The sequence below is a fragment of the Ochotona curzoniae genome, unplaced genomic scaffold (genome assembly GCF_017591425.1).
Source record: "Ochotona curzoniae isolate NIBS_2020 unplaced genomic scaffold, NIBS_Ocur_1.0 contig_65, whole genome shotgun sequence".
NCBI lineage: Eukaryota > Metazoa > Chordata > Mammalia > Lagomorpha > Ochotonidae > Ochotona > Ochotona curzoniae.
This window is the reverse complement of record NW_024466508.1, coordinates 672,681-693,409: the sequence shown is the minus strand read 5'-3', so window position 1 is coordinate 693,409 and position 20,729 is coordinate 672,681. Positions and strand designations below refer to the sequence as shown.

The 20,729-nt window shown below is 63.2% G+C and overlaps 1 protein-coding gene across 1 annotated transcript in view; it reads right to left on the bottom strand.

Annotated features, from left to right (window-relative positions):
- ZC3H3 (zinc finger CCCH-type containing 3) overlaps nucleotides 1-17,324 on the bottom strand; it is a 47,811-nt gene extending 30,487 nt beyond the window's left edge. The window contains exons 1-3 of the mRNA XM_040991692.1: nucleotides 17,244-17,324; nucleotides 15,825-16,974; nucleotides 14,952-15,148 (exon numbers count right to left, since the gene is read on the bottom strand). Coding sequence (XP_040847626.1) covers nucleotides 14,952-15,148; nucleotides 15,825-16,974; nucleotides 17,244-17,289 — 1,393 coding nt within the window. The 5' untranslated portion in view covers nucleotides 17,290-17,324. The remainder of the gene's footprint in view (nucleotides 1-14,951; nucleotides 15,149-15,824; nucleotides 16,975-17,243) is intronic.
- Between the last annotated feature and the right edge of the window lie 3,405 nt (nucleotides 17,325-20,729).

The following is a 20,729-nucleotide window of genomic DNA, read 5'->3' as shown; positions in this document are numbered from 1 at the left end:
CCCACATGACACATCGCAGGTTGCCAGGGTAGCAGGTGCAGGGTTCACGCCCCAGCCCCCAAGGGCAGTGACTGCCAGGAGCCCCATGGGCTCAGCATCAGGGCGGAGGGCTGGGGCCTGAACTCACGGAGCTTCTGCCCTGTGCCCACATAAGGAGGGCACCTCCCCACAGGCTGCCCAGGCATATTTATGCACTTAATCACCCTGCTTCCCAGGCACTCTGCACGGTGACAGCCTCGTCGGCTCCCCTCTTACTGAATGTTCCATGCAATTAGCAGGGACGTGTCCTGCCTGAGTTCCTTCCATTTGATAGCCAGCAATTTCTCCGTAGCTTCGAGGAATGCATCTAATTGCCCGACTTTCATAACAGGCGCTCTGCCTGTCCAGATAATTAAAGCCAACACAGCACAGGGGAGGCCTGCCTCTCCTGGCTGCTCACCCAGGCCCCAGGCCGTACCTGCCAGCACAGCACCCACGGCACCCTGCTCCCCCGCACACTGGCATCTGTGTCCAGAAAAGCCTGGACCAGCATGTCTCTCACCAAGGCCCCTGCTACGGCTTCTGGACCAAGCCTCTCGGGCAGGCACACTGTCCTACACGGGGCCATGGGGAGGCTGGGGAGCCACAGGCACTTGCCACATGCATCCCACACCGCCCACATGGCCAGCAGGATGCCCATCAGCCATATGGGAACCCACAGAGGGTATGTCCCTGCTACGGCCCCTGCAGGGTGTGCCCAGCCTGAGTCAGGGTGGTGTGCGGGGCTGGCCCCTACTGTGGTGGCAGGAGGTCTCTGGCCAAAGGCAGGGACGCTGGCAGACCCTGCTGGGAGAAGCTGCGCCTCTCTGTTGCTCTCCCTCCTGACCCTCCAGGACATCACTCACGAACTCCGGAAACTAAGGAAGCGATTGAATTCTGGGCTCTGCCCTCCTATTCCACTCGGGAGAGCTGGCCTGCAGTGGGCAGTGGAACACAATCGTCCAGATACGAGCCCACTCGTGACCCCTCTAACCCTGGGGAGCCCTGCAGCCTAGCCCCACCTGGGCTGGGCACCCCAGAGCCAGGCAGCAACGTGGGGCCCCTCCTCACCAGCGCACCTGAGCACCAGGGAGCCCCATCACCAGACAGTTCATGTCACTGCTCCTGGAAGCACCTCCTGACCGCAGGGGAGACCAGCCTCCTCCCAGGTGCACCTCCGCGGACAGCCAGTGGCACCAGAGGTCTGCTTTGGAGGGAGCGGACCCTTCTGGATCAAGCCCCAGTCCGTGGAGCCATTGCATCTCAGGGGCTCGCCTCACTTCCAGAAAGGCAGAAGGTGCTTCAAAAAGCGCGCAGAAAAACCAAGTGCTATAGCTGGCTAAGCAGCTGCTTGCAATGCTGGCTCCCGACACAGCAGAGTGCAGGGTCAAGGCCAGGCTGCCCTGCTGGGAAAGCAGCAGAGGACGGCCGAGTGGGAGGCTGCTACCGGTGTGAACCAGCAGTGAGAAGACGTGTCTGCCCGCTCCAGCCCCTGTGGACGCTCCAGCCCCCAGAGGCCCTTGCGGACGCTCCAGCCCCCGGAGGCCCCTGCCGACGCTCCAGCCCCCGGAGGCCCAGCCCAGCCACGCCCCCGGTTCAGCTCTGGCTAGAACGGACTTGGCCTCCAGAGATGGAGGTGCTCTCATCCCTTTGCCTCCCAAAAAAAGGGATATGGGACTGGTACGTAAGTCCACTTTGGTGCCAACAACCCTAAAGCCCTCCACCAATCCCGGAGTTTCCGTTCACATTCTTTTCCACTGTTTTATCAGGACACAGAGCGACTGGCAGGCCCCCTATGTTCCCTCCCGATGCCCACAACAGCCACAGCAGGGCCTGGCTGGGACAGAAGTACGGGGGAGCCTCCACACTGATGGCAAGGACCCACATCCCTGGGCCAGACCAGCTGCACCCCCAGGCAGAGGGATCCTGGGTGACCCACATCCCTGGGCCAGGCCAGCTGCCCCCCAAGACAGAGGGACCCTGAGTGACCCACATCCCTGGGCCAGGCCAGCTGCCCCCCAAGACAGAGGGACCCTGGGTAACCCAAGTGGCAGATGAGCCAGCAGGGCCAGCCACCAGTCCCACCCCAGGCAGGGCTCCTGCTGCTGGTGCCCACGAGCAGCATTTCTCCAGGGTGGACAGCTCAGACACACAGCCTGCCCCACATACGCAGGGCTCTCTCTCTGCACCTAACCTCTGGGGCTGGGTGGCGACAGGCTCCTCCTCACGGCCGAGGGTTCTGTGTAGATAACCCTGCTATTTAGACAGGATGTTGGTTTAATTCCTGCCTCGCAGGCTCCCAGGGCTGTAATTTTTTCTCAGCATGATGTATCCCCCGTGGCATGCCTCGCGCAGATCAAGTCTTTATTGCCGCACGGCCCTGTGCACGTTATCAGGCCCACACACGCTGCCCTCTCCGCTCACCATCCACAGGTCACTCCTAATGACTAATCGATCTCATTAGCTTTCCTAATTAAAAACTTTACTGCCGCAATGGAAGACAAACTACAAAAAAGCTGCTGGCGTCATATCTGCCTGAGACCATCCATCAGTAGCACGCAAGCTCCCCGTCCCACAGCAGGGGCGCCCCGAGAGCCGACCCAGCTCCCAGGCCCATGGACTCTAGCACACAGTAGGACGCCTGGGCAGGTGCACAAACAGGACACATGTAGAACAGGATGCTCCCCACAAGCACTCCACAGTAGGACAACAGCTCTATGGAGACAGCAGGAGACTGCTGGGGGCGCTGGCCTCCATGCCTCCTGGTCCCAAGGCCATGCCCACCACACCAAGGCCCGGGGGCCATGCCTCTGTCACCAGAGTTGTGGGGATAGTGCCAGCAGGACACAAGTAGGTGGATCACAGAGTGACCTGGAGAGCAGGCAGGGGGCAGGGGCAGGGACCTGAGCTGCCCAGCATGGCCTCAGCCACTGCCGCACGCCCAGTGCCCAGCTCCTGGGGGCACTGTCCTGACCGCCCGCCGTGGGCTAGGGAGCACGAAGCCACAGGGGCATGAGGGCAAGCCCAGGTTCAGCAGTTGCTGGAGGGAGTGGGGTGCTGGTGAGAGCCCTACCCCAATGCGGGCATGGCAGCAGGCACACCCCTTCCTGCTCCCCACCCATCTCTGCACCCGAAGGCTGACCCACAAAGCCTCAGCAGTCTTTTCTCCCATGTTGCTGGGGGCCCCAGACCCACGGCCAGGTTCCTGCACGGCCCCACACTCAGCATGGCCTGTGACCTGCTGCAGGCCAAAGTCCCATCTGCGCGGACCCCAACACCCTGGGAGTGTCACCCCCAGTTCCAGCTGTACACAGGCCTTGGAGGCGGTGAGTCAGGGCTGTGACCAGGATGCCATGCTCTTCACAGGGGGCGGCCACACTCCAGATGCCCCAGCCAGCTGCTCCTCCCCTCTCCTTGTGCTGCTCACCCTCCGTCCACAGCGCCCCACCAGCCAGTTGACTTGGTCCTCCCCCAGCAGCCCACTCACGTGGCGGACAGGTGGTCATTCCTGTCCCTGTGCCCCAGGGGCCAGTAGCGCAAGCAGGCACAGGGTCAGGCGGCTCCCCCACTGCGTCCCTGCAGCCTGCTTGAGTCCACGGTGCACCCTGCTCCCACGGCCAGCCCAGCAGCTCAAGCACGTGTCCCTGCAGCCCAGCTTGCTCCTGGGGGGACAGAGCTTATCTCTGGCCACTGCCCGCCTGCTGCCCCTCCATTGCCCTGTGCGGGCCTGTTGGCAGCTGGGCATGATGTGGTATCTTCGGGGGACTCCTGAGCCCCACTCCCACAGACCCTGCCCCCAGGACGTCCCTCTACCTTCCCAGTGTCACTGCACTGCCCAGCAGCACAGACAAGCCGCCTGGCCCACCCTCTGGACACTGGGCAGGCCCCTGTGGCTGCAGACTCCGAGCAGAGACAGCAGAGTGTGCCTAAGCCACAGCGGTCAGGAGGTCAGCAGGTCAGCAGGATGCTCCTGTAGGACCCCGACAGCCTGCAGGTGCACCCAGGAGGCCCCAGGCATACCTCCAAAGCCCTGCAGCTAGAGGGGAGGACCTGGGAAGGCCGCCTCTGGCTACACAACAAGCCGCACTGGCTCAACTGGCTAGTCATCTGCCTGGAAGTACCCCTTGAAGGCATCAGTTCGTGTCCCAGCTGCTCTGGTAAGAGACCCAGAAGAAGCTCCTAGACATCTGGGGAGTGAATTAGCAGATGAAAGATCCTCTCTCTCCCTTCTATGTGACTTTATCTTTACAATAAAAATAAACAAGGGGAGCCCGGCGCCGTGGCCTAGTGGCTAAAGTCCTCAAATTGAATGCACCAGGATCCCATATGAGCACCGGTTCTAATCCCGGCTGTTCCACTTCCCATCCAGCTCCCTGCTTGTGGCCTGGGAAAGCAGTGGAGGATGGCCCAAAGCTTTGGGACCCTGCACCCGCGTGGGAGACCCGGAAGAAGCTCCTGGCTCCTAGTTTCGGATTGGCGAAGCACCGGCCGTTGCGCTCACTTGGGGAGTGAATCATCGGACGGAAGATCTTCCTCTCTGTCTCTCCTCTTCTCTGAATATCTAACTTTGTAATAATGATAATTAAAAAAAATCTTAAAGAGAAAAACAAAACCCTTTAAAAGGTGGGGGGGGGGGAATAGGCGCTGCTGCCTATTCCTGTCCAGTGCCAGCCCCACGCAGAGCTGCTGGGCAGGCAGCGGATGCCCACCACCGGCAGAGGCACTGCGCACAGGCCTGCAGGCCGCTACCCTTACTCTGCCCACATACAATGCCTTGTGTGCACGGTGCCAGCTCGAGACCTACTGGTACTCAGTCCTCCAGCGGTTCCAGAGGCCCTGCAGGTGGAGGGGGCACGTAACAGCTGCCTCCCCTTACCTGCAGAGAACTGCTGGAGGCCTGCAGGGAGGCGGCGCCTCTCACAGACCTGATGGCAGCTGACAGGCCAGGTGACTGGCACAGCGGGAGCTGCCTCCCCTTACCTAAAAGGACTGCTGGGGGCTTGCAGGGAGGTGGCGCCTCTCACAGAGGCCTGATGGCAGTGGAGGCCAGCGGCTGGCATGCGGGAGCTGCCAAGCCCAGCCTAACAAGCCTCAGATGGCATGACAGGAATTGCAGAGTATGAATTTTTATAAGCCTCATAAATCACTCCTCTTTTCCCGCACTCGCGACGGCAGAGCAGCCCTGCCACAGCAGCAGGCACAGCTCCCGCGCCTGCCGGCAGCCACGCTCAAAACCCAGCTCTGCCCCCACGGGCACCCCTCGGGTACCCAGAGCTGAGACGGTCAGTACATGGGCCAGAGGAGGCCCTGCCAGCACCCCTCATCACCAGCACCTTCCATGGAGTTGGGCCACGGGGTGTGAACACCCACGCACCCACCCACCACAGCCAGGCCCGGAGGAGCTGCCGGGGACCCCTGCACCACCGCGTGCATGCACGCTGGGCTGACTCCCGCGCCTCACAGCACCGTGGGAACAGTGCATCCATCTCTGCCAGGCATTTGTGAGTTATCAGATCACAGCACAGTGCAAACAGGGCCGTCCGTCACTCTAAGCAGGCCTTGGGCAGCTCGACAATGACAAACCAGCGCTGTCAGCCACCTGGCCCTGCGCGAGCCCCACGCTCCCTGTTGCTCCACGTGGCCCAGTGTTTAATGACAATGCCGAGGCAGCCGCCGCCTTGCACGTCAGAGCCCTATTAGAAGGAAGATTGAGACCCTGGTCCTCCCAAAGTCGCTCAAGCAACACCGGGCGCTGGTTCCTGTAATTACCCTGCACGAGGCATCGATCGCGAGCAACACCTGAGCCGTGTGGGAAATGGCTGCTGTTCGCTCAACTCAGCGACAGTCTGGGAGGGATGGGGGTGGGCCCCTCCTCCTCCACCAAGCAGGGGCGGGAGAGGGGCCAGGACGGGGCAGGACCGCGACGGGGCAGAAGCATGGCCACACCTGCAGTCCACTCCGAGCCAAGCGGCCGGCATCAAGTGTGGCTATAGCTAAGTGCCCAGCAGGCCTCACCCCGACTCCACTTCAGAGAAGGGGGTGGTTCCCGGAGCTCTCCCCTCCACCCCCGCGTCCACACACTGGGCACACACCCTTCCTCCCTCTTTGAGACCCTCCCAATTCGTGTCCCTGTTCATGCCCTACCTGGACACCTGTAGGCACAAGCCAGCTGGGCTCCGGCACAAGGCAGGCCAAGCCAGCACAGCCACTGAGCGAGGCACAGGCAGAGCCACCAGGCCCCCCTCAAGGGCTATCAGAAAGCAGCTGTCCAGTGTGGAGGGCACAGAGGGGGCCACAGGGTCCAGGCTGCACCATTGCTGGAGCCCTGGGCCTGACCAGCCCCTGACCAGCCCCACCCAGCAGGCTGAGGCCACGAGACATGGCTTGTGGCCAGACTCCGGGGTCCCCGGAATTGTAGGACACGGCCTGTTGCGGGAGCAGCCCCTGTCCATCAGAGCTGCTGAAGGGCAGGCACTCTGAGGAGGTCTGGAACTCGCCTGCTCCAGACCCTGCACTCCAGACGACCCCAGGGCTGGGGACGGGACGGAGGCAGCCCCTTGGGCTGGGACTGCAGCGGCCGCAGGAAGGCTGGTCACTCCCAACTGCCAATCCCAGCCTATACCTCACTGCTGGGGGCCAGGTCACAGATGGCAGCAGGACAACTGAGGCCCTCACGCTGGCCTGCACCCACAGGTCCACCTGCCGGCAGGGCCAGTGCTCCCAGCCGCCCAGGCACACCCCACAACAGCAAACAGAGGGACCAGGGTGACACGAGGCTCTCTGTGAGATGTGTCCCCTCACTGGAGGGCTGCGTCAATTGAATCATCCCAAGTTGGATGCCCAGGCACCACAAGGAAGCCTGTGGCTGGGAGACAGACCTTCCAGCCAGCCAACAAATAACTAGGCACTTCCTGGCGAGCAGCAGCTATCCCACCCACCCCGGCACTAACACCAAATCTTCCGTTGCAAGGCCTGTGTCCCTTGTGCAGGGGAACACCAGTAGGACCAGCAGGACCCAGCCCTTGCCGCTGCCTTCCTCAGCCCAGCTGGGCCCCACAGCAGGGTTCCCTCCCAGCAGGGTTCTGCCTGGCCAGTGGGGATGCCGGCTGCTGGCAGCAAGGAAGTCCCAGGGCTCACTGGACCAGGACCACAGCAGACCACGGTGGACCAGCGCAGACCAGAGCAAAACCAGAGGAGCAGGGCCCACTGCTGAACCGGCACCCCATCCTGCCCTGCAGGTCTCCCCCTGACGGCCCAGACAGGACCCAGTGCTCTCCATACAACCACACCCACCATCTCTCCCTGGCAGAGCCATGCAAGGGAAGGAAAGTCTCAGCTCAGGGCTCAGTGGGGGTGGCATCCTTGGGGCGCCTCCTCAGCGGGGTTCCATCTGTGTCAGCAGGCTCCTGGGGGGGTGCGGGTCAAGTGCTCACCCAGGCAGCAGTGACTACTGTGTGAGCTGGCAGTGGGCAGCATGGGGCCCCCACACCCAGCAGCAGACGTCTCCTCATGCCCAGGCAGCAAACTCGGTCTCCCTCAGTGTCCACACAGAGCTCACCCCAGTTCGTATCACCCAGCACGGTTGCCCCAAGGCCTCTCCCAGGCCGAGAAGAGGAACCCGTAGGGACACCCCGAAGAACCCCAACACCTGAGCAGCCTTTCCACATCACCCCTGAAGCTTCAGGAGGCACAGGTCGGGGTGCCCTGCTCAACCACGAGCTATGGCACTGGGTGCAGGCCTAACTCCGACACGCTCTCCTTTATCAGGCAGCCGAACAGCACAGGTGGCACTGCCATGGGCAAGGGGCCCTGGAAGCTGCGAGCATGGGCATCCCAGTCTCCAGGCCAGCCCACCTGCTCGCTCAGCAAGAGCCCCTCTCTGCGAGGACCCCCAGCGCTCCCCACAAAGGTCCTGTCTCCTGTCTGCTTCCATCACTTTCAGAGTGCTCTCTGCCCTCGACATGGAACAACGGGCTCCAGCAGACAAGGCTCCCAGTCCCGGTCCCGGTGCCACTGCCTGCGTGCCAGTGGCTCACTAAGACACCCTGGGAGACAGGAGAGGGATGGCTAACCCACGTGTGAAACCTGAGAGGTCCTGGCCCCCAGCTCCAGCCAGGCCAACCCCTAAGCCATGAGTGTTTGGGAATTGAACCGCACATGGGAAAATCTTTCCCTGTCTTACAGTGCCGTGCAGGACAGGCTGGGCCAATTCAAATGAGAGCTGGGTCTGGGATGAGCCAGGCTGGGCCAAGCAGCACCCACTGGCGAATGCCAGGACCAGGAGCAGGCATGTCAGGGAGTGGATCTCATACGGAAAGTCTGGGAACTCCCCTGGCTGCAGCTCCCGCTGGCATGTTGGCCAGGACTGGAGTGGGCTGGGCTGACCTTGGCTGCAGCTCCCGCTGGCATGTTGGCCAGGACTGGAGTGGGCTGGGCTGACCTTGGCTGCAGCAACCCACGGGTGTGTAGAAGATCCAGTCAAGACCCAGAATGGGCTAGGCTAGGCCACAGCACACACCAGGGTCAGGGTGGGCCTGCTGGGAGGTGACTGGAGGTCACCCAACTAGGCCGCAGCACCCATCAGCGTGTGACAGCTGAGCCTTGACGGGATGGACTGGGCTAGGTCACAGCACCCATTGGTTCATGTGACACACCGACCTGACAGCTGCGGGCGCTGGCAAGATGACCCTCCACTGGCTGTGCACACAGGAGTCTGGTCTGAGGATGTCCCGAGGGGCTCCTCTCTCACTGGACTCAAACGCTGGCCACAGGGAAGATCAAGATACAGGTGATCCAAGCTTAAAGCGCTTGTATCAGACCGCACCTCCCGTGGTTGGTGGCCATGCAGTGAACAGCACAACCAGATGCACACACAAGACATGACAGCCAACTCAAGATGCTGGCCCCAGGCTCAGAGGCCACCAGACAAGCGAGCTGTAACAGTGCCAACCACGTGCCCTCCAGAGGGACACTGGGAGTGATTCATTCATCACGACCAACAGAACAGGTCAGACAGAATGCTAACCACCGGCTGAAGGCTCTGTGGGAACACTACCATTTCACAAATGTGCTTTGTACACCTAACACTATTCTGAAATAGAACGAACAGGTACCCAGAAAATCAATGCAAGTTTTAGAAATCTACTGATGAGCTCAAGGGCTTAAAAGACAAGACTGTTGGGCCCGGCGCGATGGCGCAGTGGTTAAGGTCCTCGCCTTGCACGCCCAGGATCCCATATGGGCACTGGTTCTAATCCCAGCAGCCCTGCTTCCCATCCAGCTCCCTGCCTGTGGCCCGGGAAAGCAGTCAAGGACGGCCCAAAGCTTTGGGACCCTGCACCCGCGTGGGAGACCCGGAAGAGGCTCCTGGCTTCGGATTGGCTCAGCTCCAGCCGTTGCAGCCGCCTGGGGAGTGAATCATCGGACGGAAGATCTTCCTCTGTCTCTCCTCTCTGTATATCCGCCTTTCCAATAAAAATAAATCTTAAAAAAAAAAAAAACAAGACTGTGGGGGCAAGTGTCAGGCACAGCAGGGAGAAACACCCCCCAGGAGATTAGGGGCAGCACGCGAGGGCCCAAGGACCTGGATCCCGTCACATGGGAGACCCCAGCAGAGGCTCCCTGTCCCAGCCTGGCCCTGGCCCCAGCTGCAGGCTCTTGGAGAGTGAGTCAGTTGATGGAAGGTTCCCCTCTCTGTCCCTGTCACTGCCTTTCAAACATCAAAAGCTTAAGGCACATGGTCCAGCTGCCCTTGGGCCCCCGTAGGTGGCCTGGCTATCCCTCTCCACAGGCCCTAGCACTGAGCCAGCCCCGGGGGCAGCTCAGGCTCCTGTGGGGCATGAGGCTGGTCCCTTGGGCTGTGTCATCCCCCTTGTAAGGTGCACACCTCTGGGGCCCCGCAACGCCAGGAAACAGCTGTACCACCCAGGACTGACGGGTGACACCAGATCCCCACCAAGGGACAGGAAGATGGGACGTGGGCAGGGACAGGAGGATGGGACGTGGGCAGGGCCAAGGGCAGTGGGCCTCCTCACCCATCTGGAATCCATGACAGCTCCCAAGCCTGGCCCCCACTTCAGCTGGCCTGCACACAGGGATCAAGACTTGGGATGGGCCCGGCGCAATAGCTTAGTGGCTAAAGTCCTCGCCTTAAATGCGTGAGGATTCCATGTGGGCATTGGTTTGTATCCTGGCAGCCCCACTTCCCATCCAGCTTCCTGCTTGTGGCCTGGAAAAGCAGTCAAGAACAGCCCAAAGCTTTGGGACCCTGCACCTGCATTGGAGACCCAGAAGCTCCTGACTTCGGATTGGCTCAGCTCCAGCCATTGCGGCCACTGGGGAGTGAATCAACGGATGGAACATCTTCCTCTCTGCATATTTGCCTTTCAAATGAAGACAAATAAATCTTTAAAAAAAAAAACCAAAACCAAAAACAAAAAAAACTCAGGGGACGTGTGAGGGACCTGGGAACCGACAGGCCTCAGGGCAGCACCGAGGGCAGACCCCACGGCGTCACCCACCTCATCACGCGTCTCCCCAGGGAAACGGGTGCACAAAGCAGGGTCGTGAGGACACAGCACACTGTGCCCCCAGGGAGCCCCCTGGCAATGGTCTTGGCACACCGAGACCTCAGCCTGGCCTGGTCACTGGCCATGCGGGTGAGAGAGGCAGGCTGCCACCCAATTTCTCTTCTCTGCTTGCATGAGCTGTGCTGGGACTTCCTTGATTAGCAACTTTGAGAAGTCAGTGTAGCCCCAGGTTGCCTGCCAGCCCGACATGTTATACGTGACCCTTCTTCAGGGTGGGTGCGGACAGACAGACACAGCTTCAAGCACCAGTTACAGTGCCGGTGGTGGGAGGACGGTCGAAGACGCCCTTCTGCCTTCCCCTTTCTTAGTCTGTACAGGTATGTGGGAAGAGGCTGCACCTTGAGCCCCACACCCACTGTAGGCCAGATCCTGCGAGACCACCAGGACGCGGGGGACTCTCTGGCTCAGGGGACTAGGGAGCCACCCTTCTGTCCAGGAGCAACGTGGGAAGGCCCGCCCTGGCTCACCCACAGGGACCTCTGCACGCTGTCCTGCTCCTGGGCCTGGGGGAGCCACGCCAGCCCCACACCAGGCACACACAGGCGCTCCACAGCAGTTCTTCCTGGGGAAGCTGATGAGCAAGGCCACGAGCCACATGAGAACCAGCCGAAGCCACCGGCCAGCTGCCTCTGGACGCAGGGCCTGACTCAGCACTTTGCTCCCAACCCTAACTGCTCTAACTGCTCACGCACCCTTCACGGTGCTGGCTGCAGTGAAAGGGAACAGCCCAACAGCCCCAAGAAGGACTTCGGGGTGCCACTGCTCAACCCGCACAGCAGTTGGGCGAGAGATGACCCTGGGGCTCCAAGCCAGGGGTCTCCTCAGCCCTACGGCCACACGACAGCGGTCCCAGCCCCCGACCCTAAGCCATCTCTGCTGGGCACAAAGTCCCCACAGGGCACCCGGGAGTCAGAAACTCGCAGGCAGGCAAACTGCCCGCACCCTGGGCCAAGCCAGGGTGGCAGGACGCTCATTCTGTCTGGGGGCGGAGAGGCATCCAGAGAGCCCAGCTGCAGCCTGGAACCTGAGCCAAGCCAGGGCTGGACAGCACGTGCGGGCAGGTGGCACAGCCGAGCACGGGGAAGGCAGACACCCCCAGGGCTGCACAAGGCCATGAGCAAGGCGAGTTCTGGACACAGCCAGTGCCTGCTGACCGCTCCAGCCTGTCAGGGAGAGCCGTGGGCAACTGCAAGCAGTCAGAGCTGGCACTGTGCCCTCTGCCCTTCCAAACTCACTGCCCCCAGACAGTGGCACATCATCCGCAAGGTGGCAGCAGGTCCAGCAGGCAGAGCCGCATCCCCTCCTGGCTCCTCTCTAGAGGAGGTTGACCAGATGACTGCACGCCCTGGGCATGAGGCGCAGGCTCTTGGCTCTCATAAGACTAAAAACACTACAGTGCCAACCCCTGGTCCAGGACTGCAGCAGACAAGGCTCTCTACAGACCCTCCCCCTCAACACCCCTCCCCCTCAGCAACCCCTCCCCCTCCGCACACATGCCCCTCCCCCTCCGCACACCCCTCCCCCTCAGCACACACCCCCCTCACCACGCGCCCCTCCCCCTCACCACGCGCCCCTCCCCCTCAGCACACACCCCTCCCCCTCACCACGCGCCCCTCCCCTCACCACGCGCCCCTCCCCCCACCACGCGCCCCTCCCCCCACCACGCGCCCCTCCCCCTCACCACGCGCCCCTCCCCCTCACCACACGCCCCTCCCCCTCAGCACACACCCCCTCACCACGCACCCCTCCCCTCAGCACACACCCCTCCCCCTCAGCACACACCCCCTCACCACAAGCCCCTCCCCCTCAGCACACATGCCCCTCCCCCTCCGCACACCCCTCCCCCTCCGCACACACACCCCTCCCCCTCACCACGCGCCCCTCCCCCTCAGACCCTCGACTCACGGCACCCACACAGTCTCGTTCCCTGGACCGAGCTCCTGGGTGGCGCCTCTGCCCACACCACTCAGTCTACCTGCACAGGTAGGCCAGACTCCAGGAGCTGGCACAGCTCAGGGCACCTAACAGTACCCAGGCTCCAGGGCGGTGGCTGGGGGTTGCACAGAGCGGCTTCCTGGAGCCCATCCTCTGAAACCATCAGCCTAGTGCCGGGGGAGGCCCTGGCCGGTGGGGAAAGGCGGGGCTCCGGGCAGACTGGCAACCTGGGTGAGGTGTGGACAGGGCTGCTCTCGGCCACTCCTGCCAAGGAGGCACAGATGGATGGCAAGCCCCTGCCACCGGCTGGACTGTACGAACACATGGGCAGGCAGCGGGTCTCAGACCAGCCCACGTGTGCACAAGACCCTCACGCAGGCCGTGCGTCCTGTCCACCCGGGGGCTGCTGGTGAGCGCACCACCGGATCCAGCACCCGGGGCGTGGGACGGAGACTTCCCTAGCCCCTGTAGATGACCATGGCGCTGCCCATCACACCACCCAACTTCCCAGTGGCTCCAGGACACCCAAGGCTGCAGGGGTCCAGGCGGCACCCTTGGCAGCAGTGACTGGAGGGCGACTTTATGTGACAACGCGCAAGCAACGGCCCCGGGAGAGGCTGCGCCCTCGCTCCCCGGGCCAGCGGCCGCAGGATGCTGAGCGATGCACTTCTGAATTCAATTAAAGCGATTATCTGCTGTGGCAAATAAATTGCGTCCAGCGTCCGTCCTGCAGCCCTCCCACCTCAGCCCATCGCCACCTAACTGCTGCCTCCTGTTTACGCTCTCGCAAATTAAATCGCTGATAACACACGCCGCGATAAAAAATGAGCACACCTTGTCCCAGGAAAATTGATTCTCCCTCCGCCCCTACGGGCGGCTGCAGGCTCCACGCACCGCTCCTGGTGGTCATTAGTAATTCAATTTTCTTTTTATTAGCCCCCTATCTGCCGAGCAACACGGCGGCGGCGCTGACCTCCTGCACACGGGTAAATGTTTAAAACCTCTCCCTGATTAATTTTGCCAGTTAAGAAAAAGAGGAGAAATGGCCCAGCTCTCAGGCATCACAATGAGTAAAGCTTAATGTTGATTGTGATGGAATTTGTAATGCCAGGGAAATTGATTGAACGCGGCAATTACGCTGCCGCAGTAACTCAAGGGAGATGGCATCGCTTTCTCCTGGCCGTAGCCTTTTGGTTATTTAAAACAATCCAATTTGCAAGGATAATTATGTATTAGTGTTTTATCTGCCACTTGGAATGAGCAGGGGAGCTCCAGTACTGGCCCAGCATTAGCAGGTTATTGCTGCAAATTACTTGATATCTGCTTGCTTTCACATAAAGAGGAAATTAGGCAATCAGTTACCAAAAAAAAGGGGGCGGGCGGGGGCACGGCGATCAGAGAGGCAAGAGCACCCTCTGCTGGCCTCTGGGCCACATGGCAGGGCTGAAGCAGGGGCCACCTCCGGGATCCCCTGCTCTCACCCTGTCAGACACCCCGAGCCCTCAGACCAAGAGCCAGAGCTGACCGTCTGCTGCCAGTGAAGCATCCCGCAGCCTGCCACTGAGCCCAGCCCAGGGCGGCCCTGCCAGCAGGCGGCCACACCAGTCCAGGGCCACGCTGCTCCCAAAGCATTTAGGGTGCGAGATGGAAGCTTCAAGGACGAGGCACAGTCCTGCGAGACAGGGGCCAGGGGACCATCCCGAGGAGACGCTCATCTCCGGTCCCAGCCACCTGCCCAGGGCCACCGCAGGACGCAGGTGCACACATGCCTTCCGTCTCATGCAGGCCTGCGGGCCAGCTGGGCACCGCCAGGGCCGATGAGGCGGGCCCTGCTCCCTCCCTGGTAGCCCCTGCAAATCCCCTCTCCTGGCCGGCCCCTCTGCACAGGCATCACGTGCTGGTGTGACCATGGGGTCACAAGGACAGTGAACAGGGTGGCCCCCACCCCCAGGGAGCAAGGGGTGACCTCAAAGGGCTGAGGGGAGCCTCCACAGGCACCCAGCAACAGGAGGCCACACTGCCCAGCCCAGAGCAGCGGGGCGGCCCCACAGGCCCCTGGCAGCTGTCACGTGTCCTCTGCCCCTGGCCAGCCCACCCACAACCCCTGCAGCCCCTTGCAGCCAGGTCCCTGCAGCCCCTGTGGGATCACACACATCCAGATACCCTGCCCACTCCGGACTTCATCCACACATGCCCACACGCACCCTGACAAACCCCCCAGGGCCCAGACCCCCACGCATGTGCCAGTCTGTAGCTGGCACCCCAGTGCCTCATGGCCACATCACCTCACAGGGGCCTGAGACTTCAACTCCCAGCCGCTCACAGGCCCACCAGCAGGTGCCTTAGGCCCGTGAGGTACTGCCCTTCCCCAGGCACGGGGCCTGGCGGCCCGCCCACCCAGCTACATACCCTCCTTGGCAGGGAGGTGGGCCCGGCTGGGCAGCAGGCGGCACAGGCGGTGCCGGGTGACCTGCAGCAGGCCTTTCCCCGGGGTCTTCTTCAGCACAGGGCTGTTCTTGCCACGGGCGGCCTGTCTCCGCCGCAGGCTGGGCTGGCTCCTGCTGCTGCTGGCAGGCGACTGGCTGTCCTTCTTGTCCCCAGGGAGGCTGCCAAAAGACATGGGCCACTCCCACAGCTGACCGCAGCTCTACCCACCCGCCCGACCGACTGCACACCTCGGGCCGCCGTCCAGGGCAAGGGCTCCTGCCCGTGCAGGTGAAGGCAGAGCCAACCCGGAGCCAGGGAGGCAGGACAGGAGACACTCGCCCAGCGCTGGGCAGGGGAGATGAAGGGAGGAGGCAGCCCTGGAGCGGGGCCCTCAGCCACCCTGGCTGCTCCCTGACCCCAGCCCAGAAGCTCTGGGCTCCAATGTGAGGGCCAGCCCAGGAAAGGGGCATTTGCTGGGGAGGCAGCAGATAACTGACCCTCAACAGGATGCTGTACGGGGCGACAGCCAAGACATGGGCCGAAAGCGGGGGGAGCCAGGGAGGCTGCAGCCCAGGCTGGTCAGGACACCCGTGAGGGCAGTGCCTGCTGAACTCAGTCCTGAGCCCTGGGAAGTCCGCCTGCGAGCAGACTTGAGGCCACAGCTCCACGTGGGGGGCCAGGCCTGCTGTACCCCAACACCCAGGCGCACCCCGAAGGCCGAGAGCTGACAGCGGCTGGCTAGCGGCCCTCTGCCCTGGAGCCCCAGCGCAGGGGGCAGCCTGTGCCATGCACGCTCCAGCACACCTGGGGTGCCAGCCTTGACAAGCATGGCAGGGCCGTGTGGGCAGGACGTACCTGGCACTGCCCCTCCGGCGGATAATCTTGGTGCGGCTCTTGAGCTTGTAAGCCGAGACCGGGCTCTCTCCAAGGACGGGCTTCGGGCGGCTGGGGCCCCCGGGCCGTGCTGGGGAGGGCGGCCGGCTGGGCTCCTGCCTGCTGGCCTCTGCCTGCCATCGGAAGGAGGAGGAGGAGGCCGACGAACTGGAGGCCTTCCACTTGTACTTGCTGGGGGAGGGCCCAGGCTTGGAGGCCGCGGTTGGTGGCTTCCTGGGCTTGTCCTGCGTGGCCACGGCCCCAAGGGCCTTGCCTACGTTCTCCACAGCCGCTCGGGGGCTGAGGGTCCGACGCACGGCTCGGGGACTTTTGGCGGAGGCTGCCACCCACTTGTAGTTGTTCTTGCGGAACTTGCTGGACCGCGCCGCCGCCAGCAGGGGGGCTTCGCGGGCCTGCCCGGCTGCGGGCGTGGGGTCAACCAGCACTGGCTGGTCCAGATGGCTGGTCCTCACTCTCCCGTCACAGCTGGCCGCAGAGTGAGGGCCCGTTTTGCGGCCCAGGGCGGCAGCGGCGGGCAGGTGCCCCTTGAGGGCACTGTCGCTGACCGTCCGCCGGGGCCCCGGGGGGCTGCCACGGCCGCTGCCCACAGATCTCACCGTGCGGGGCCTGCCCGGCTCCTTCTGGCAGACCAGCAGGGGGTCCTCCACCCTGCAGCTCGTCCTCCCCGGCCTGGAGGGCTCGCCCTCGCCCCCCTGGGGTCTCCGGTCTCCCCAGGGGGCGTCCTCCGGAGGGCCGGTGGCTGGGGCGGAGCCGGCCTTGGACGGCGACCTGATCCTGATGAGCATGCTCTGATCCGAGCCGAGCTGGACCTGTCTCTCCAGCACATCCTCCTGAGTGCCCGCGTCCTCGGGCTCCTGCCCAGCGGCCCTCGCTGCCGGCGCCGTCTGCCCAGCGCGCTCGCCCGGCGGCTCCGAGGGCCCGGGGGGCCAGTTGACCAGCGAGTACTTCTTGCGCCACGAAGGCCCGTGGCGGGAGAAGTCTCTGCGGCCTGGGCGGCAGTAGCGGCCGCCGAAGGTCCTGTCCCCGGCGTAGGCGGGCGGCGGGGGCCAGCGCGAGGCAGCCGAGGGGCCCGGGGCGCTGCCGTGGAGATTCTTGTAGTCGTCGATGAGACCTGCGGGGACGGCCACAGCTCAGCTCGGCGGGCAGCCCGCGCCCCCTGCCCGCGGCCGCCCCAGCCCCCGGCCCGCTGCGTGACACGGAGCCACAGGGCCAGGGGCCCCGCGGGTGGACGCCACGCACCCCGGCCGGCTGAGCGGCCGCGCCTGCCCAGCCCGCCGCCGTCCCAGGAGAGCCCGAAGCCCGGCCGACGGAGCCGGCAGCCAGCCGGCCGCACCCGACCGACCGGACGGAGGCGGCCGGGGACGAGCGGGAGACACCCACCCTGCAGGAGGCGGATCTGCCGCCGTAACTGCTCCTTCTCGTCCATCTCCCGAGTCCGCGACGCCCGGCCGGGCCCCCGCGACATCATCGCTGCGCGACCGCGGCCCGGCGGGCGGGGCCGGGCGGAGCCGGAAACGCCGGGCCGCGGGGCCGTGAGAGGCTGCGCGGCGGCCGGGAGGACGCGCCGTCGCCTAGCAACGCCTCGGAGGCGGGGCCGCGCACGCGCAGCGGGCGAGGCGTGGCGTCACTAGGGAGCGCCCGGAACGGCTCGGGGCTTCCGGGGTGCGGCTGGGAAGGGGGCCGAGTCGGCGCACAGGAGCCCGTGGGGTCCCCGGGGCTGGGTGGGCAGACGGAGGAAGGGTGCTGCGGGCTGGTCGGCAGCCTCGCGAGGCGTGGGCAGGTGCCGGAGATGAGTGTGTGTGATACCTGGGCTGGGGTCCCGGCTTCGGCGGCCGTGGCGGGCGTGTGGGCGCTGAACCGGCGAGGTGCGTCTGTTTTGAAGAGCAAGAGAAAAGGACCCCGAAATGTGAGATAGTAAATGCATCTTTCTCTCACTCGCTGTTTCCCAGACAGCTGCAGGAAGAACATGCAGGTGTCAGGTGTGCAGGAAGGGCGGGCCGGGACACGCCCCTCTTCTGCCCTGCTGGGCGCCTCCCAGAGCAGGGTGCAGGGGCTGCGAAGAAGGCGAGCCAGCTCGGGGTGCAGGATGTGGGGGCATCAGCCTAGACCCACCACACACAGTGTCCAGGCCGACGCCATCCCCGCAGCCCCAGGCGGGACCCCTCCGGTAGTGGCTGGAGGGCGGATGGATCCGAAGCCGTAAACCTGTCAAGGCTCTGAAATCATTGCGATGGAGCAAGCTGTGGCCTCCATTCCGCTGCCCACGTCCCACTGCCACCGCCTGCTGCTAGCTCCAGCTGCCTGTAGCTGCAGGTCCTGCCAGCCGCCTGAGCAGCCTGGGTCGTGTTCCTGGCCCAGTCCAGCTCCAGCCGCTGTGGCTGTTTGGGAAATGAGCTGGTGGGTACGGATCTCTTGCTCTAAGATTTTTTAAACATGTTCTTGGACCTGCATGGGCACCCTAAAACAGTGTGTGGGGCAGGCAGGACCACGGCATCCAGCAGCTTAGACAAAGGCTGGGATGGAGGTTCAGGCTATGCTGGGTCTACCGTGCCCTGGCATGTGTGAGATCTAGGTCTGGGAGTGGACCCCGTGGGGGAACTTGGGGAAACTCCTCCGGTGGTAGCTCCTGCTGGTCCAGGCCTGGGTGTTGGGCAGGCCGGGCAAGGTAGCTCCCCCACTGGCGAGTGTGTGGGGTGGTTTTGGAAGGGGCAGACGGGGCAGGGCCAAGTAAAGCTGAGCCCACTGGTAACTGCAGAAGCCAGGCTGGAGGGCAGGTCATGCCGGGCTAGGCTGTCACACCTGCCAGTTTGCATGAGCCAGGGATGGGAGCAGACAGCAGGACAGGGTTGCAGCATCCACCAGCGATAGTTGGGACTGGGGCCCAGCCAAGTCAGGCCAGGCTGCAGCATCCAAAGGCAAAGGCCAAGATGAGGGGCTATGCCAGGCTGGGTCAGAGCAACCACTGGCACGCGCAAGAGCTATGGCTGGGAACAGGCCTGGTTGGGGAGTTTGGATGGTGGTTCCCACTGGTGAGCACAAGGGACAGAACAGAGGCTGCAGTCCGATCTGAACACGGTCACAGTGTCCCTTGGCACAGGTGTGGACTGGGGCTGAGGTGTGCCAGACTGGACTGGATTCTAGTACCCACTGGTGCTCATGAGAACCAGGGTGGGTGGAGGACAGGCTGGGCTAGGTCTCTGCCCATGCTGAGCTATGCATGAGCTGTGTCTGGGTGTGGACTAAGGTTGGCTGGGCTGTAGCACCCAACAGTAAGAACTGGAATGGGTGAGAGCCGGTCAGGAAAGGCCACTGTTCCTGCTAGGACAGGAGATAGACTAAGTAGGGCTGGCCCATGGACCCACTGGTGTACATGGGATCTCCATTAGGAGAGGTTCTGATGGAAGAGCTTGGGGAATTCTGTTGGGACACAGTCCCTGCAAGGGAGCACAGGAACCAAGGCTGAGAGCAGCCCAGACCAGGACAGGTAATATGCCCACCAGCATACACATTACTTAGGTCTGGGATAAGCCAGGCTGGGTCACTTCATATTCTCTGCTAGCAAATGTAAGAACCACAATAGGATGAGGGACAGGCCAGGTCGGGCTGCAATGCCAGCTAGTTCACATGAGGGCCAGGACTGAGGGCTGACTTGGCTGGGCTAAGCTGTAGCCCCCACCATCACGAGCTGGGACTGGGATGAGCCCGGCCAGGCTACAGCACCCACTGGTACATGCTGGACCATGCCAGACTGGACCGCAGCGCCCAACCAGCACATATAAGACTCAGGGAGGAAGGGGGCAAACCCGGTAGGAGTGCCGTGTGAAGCTCCCCTGCTGGGCCACGGCTCCCACTGGAGAGTGAGAGCTGGGATCAGGGACAGAGCAGGCCCAGCAGGGCTGCAACACCTGTTGACCTGCGTGTGAGCTGGGTTAGGGGAAATGTTGGGCTGGATTGACTGTTCTACTGATGCATACACAGCAGAACGGGTGCGGGTAGGCTGGGCTTTGCCGCAGCATCAGCTGGCAGGTGCTGGCACTGGGGCCAAATTCTGTCAAGCTAGACTGCAGAACCACCTGGAGAGTGCATGATCCGGGAGTGGGAGTGGCCCAGGAGGGAAGCTGTGGACACATCTATTTTAGGTTGCCACTCCCACTAGAGAACCAGGGCTGGTGGCAGGCATCTGAGAAGAGTGGCACCCACTGGTGTAACTGTGGACTGGACAGACCGGATCAGTCTGCTGTACATACCAGAGCCAGGGAAGGAGGCAGGCCTGCTGGAGGTATTGGGGTCACTCTGACTAGGCTGCAGCTCCCATGACAGGCCTGCGCCCACGCAAGGGCCAGCCGCGGCCCTGCCAGCTGCTTCCTACAGGATCTCCCTGGCACTGCAGGAACCTTGCACACTAGGAAAGTGACCAGGGTGGCACTGTGGGCACCTCAGCAGGCGGAAGGGAGGGACAGAGATCTGGGTGTATTCTGGGGGTCCACCCTGCCCAAGCGAGCCAGAGCCGTGGTGTCAGGGACGGGCAGGGGCACTGCCCACTGGCCCAGGGGCCAGGCACACTGAGCACAGTGCCCTCAGGAGGAGTCAGGATTGGGTGGGCACAATAGAGTGCCCTCTTGCAGGGCCACCCCCTGCCCAGCTTGGCTTCTCTCGATGCCCAGCTCTGCCCACCACCGGGGTACATCTGTGGGGGTCCCAGAGCCCTTGGCTGGGATGTGGGACCTCTCCTAGCATACAGAAGCCTGCCACTGAACTGCCATAGCCAGCCCCTGGCCTCCCTGGGCTCCTCCCTGGGCAGAGCTGCCCACAGGAGCCTGTGGCCCGGCACTTCCAGGTGGGGGCGGGGCTTGCACCAGCACGTCA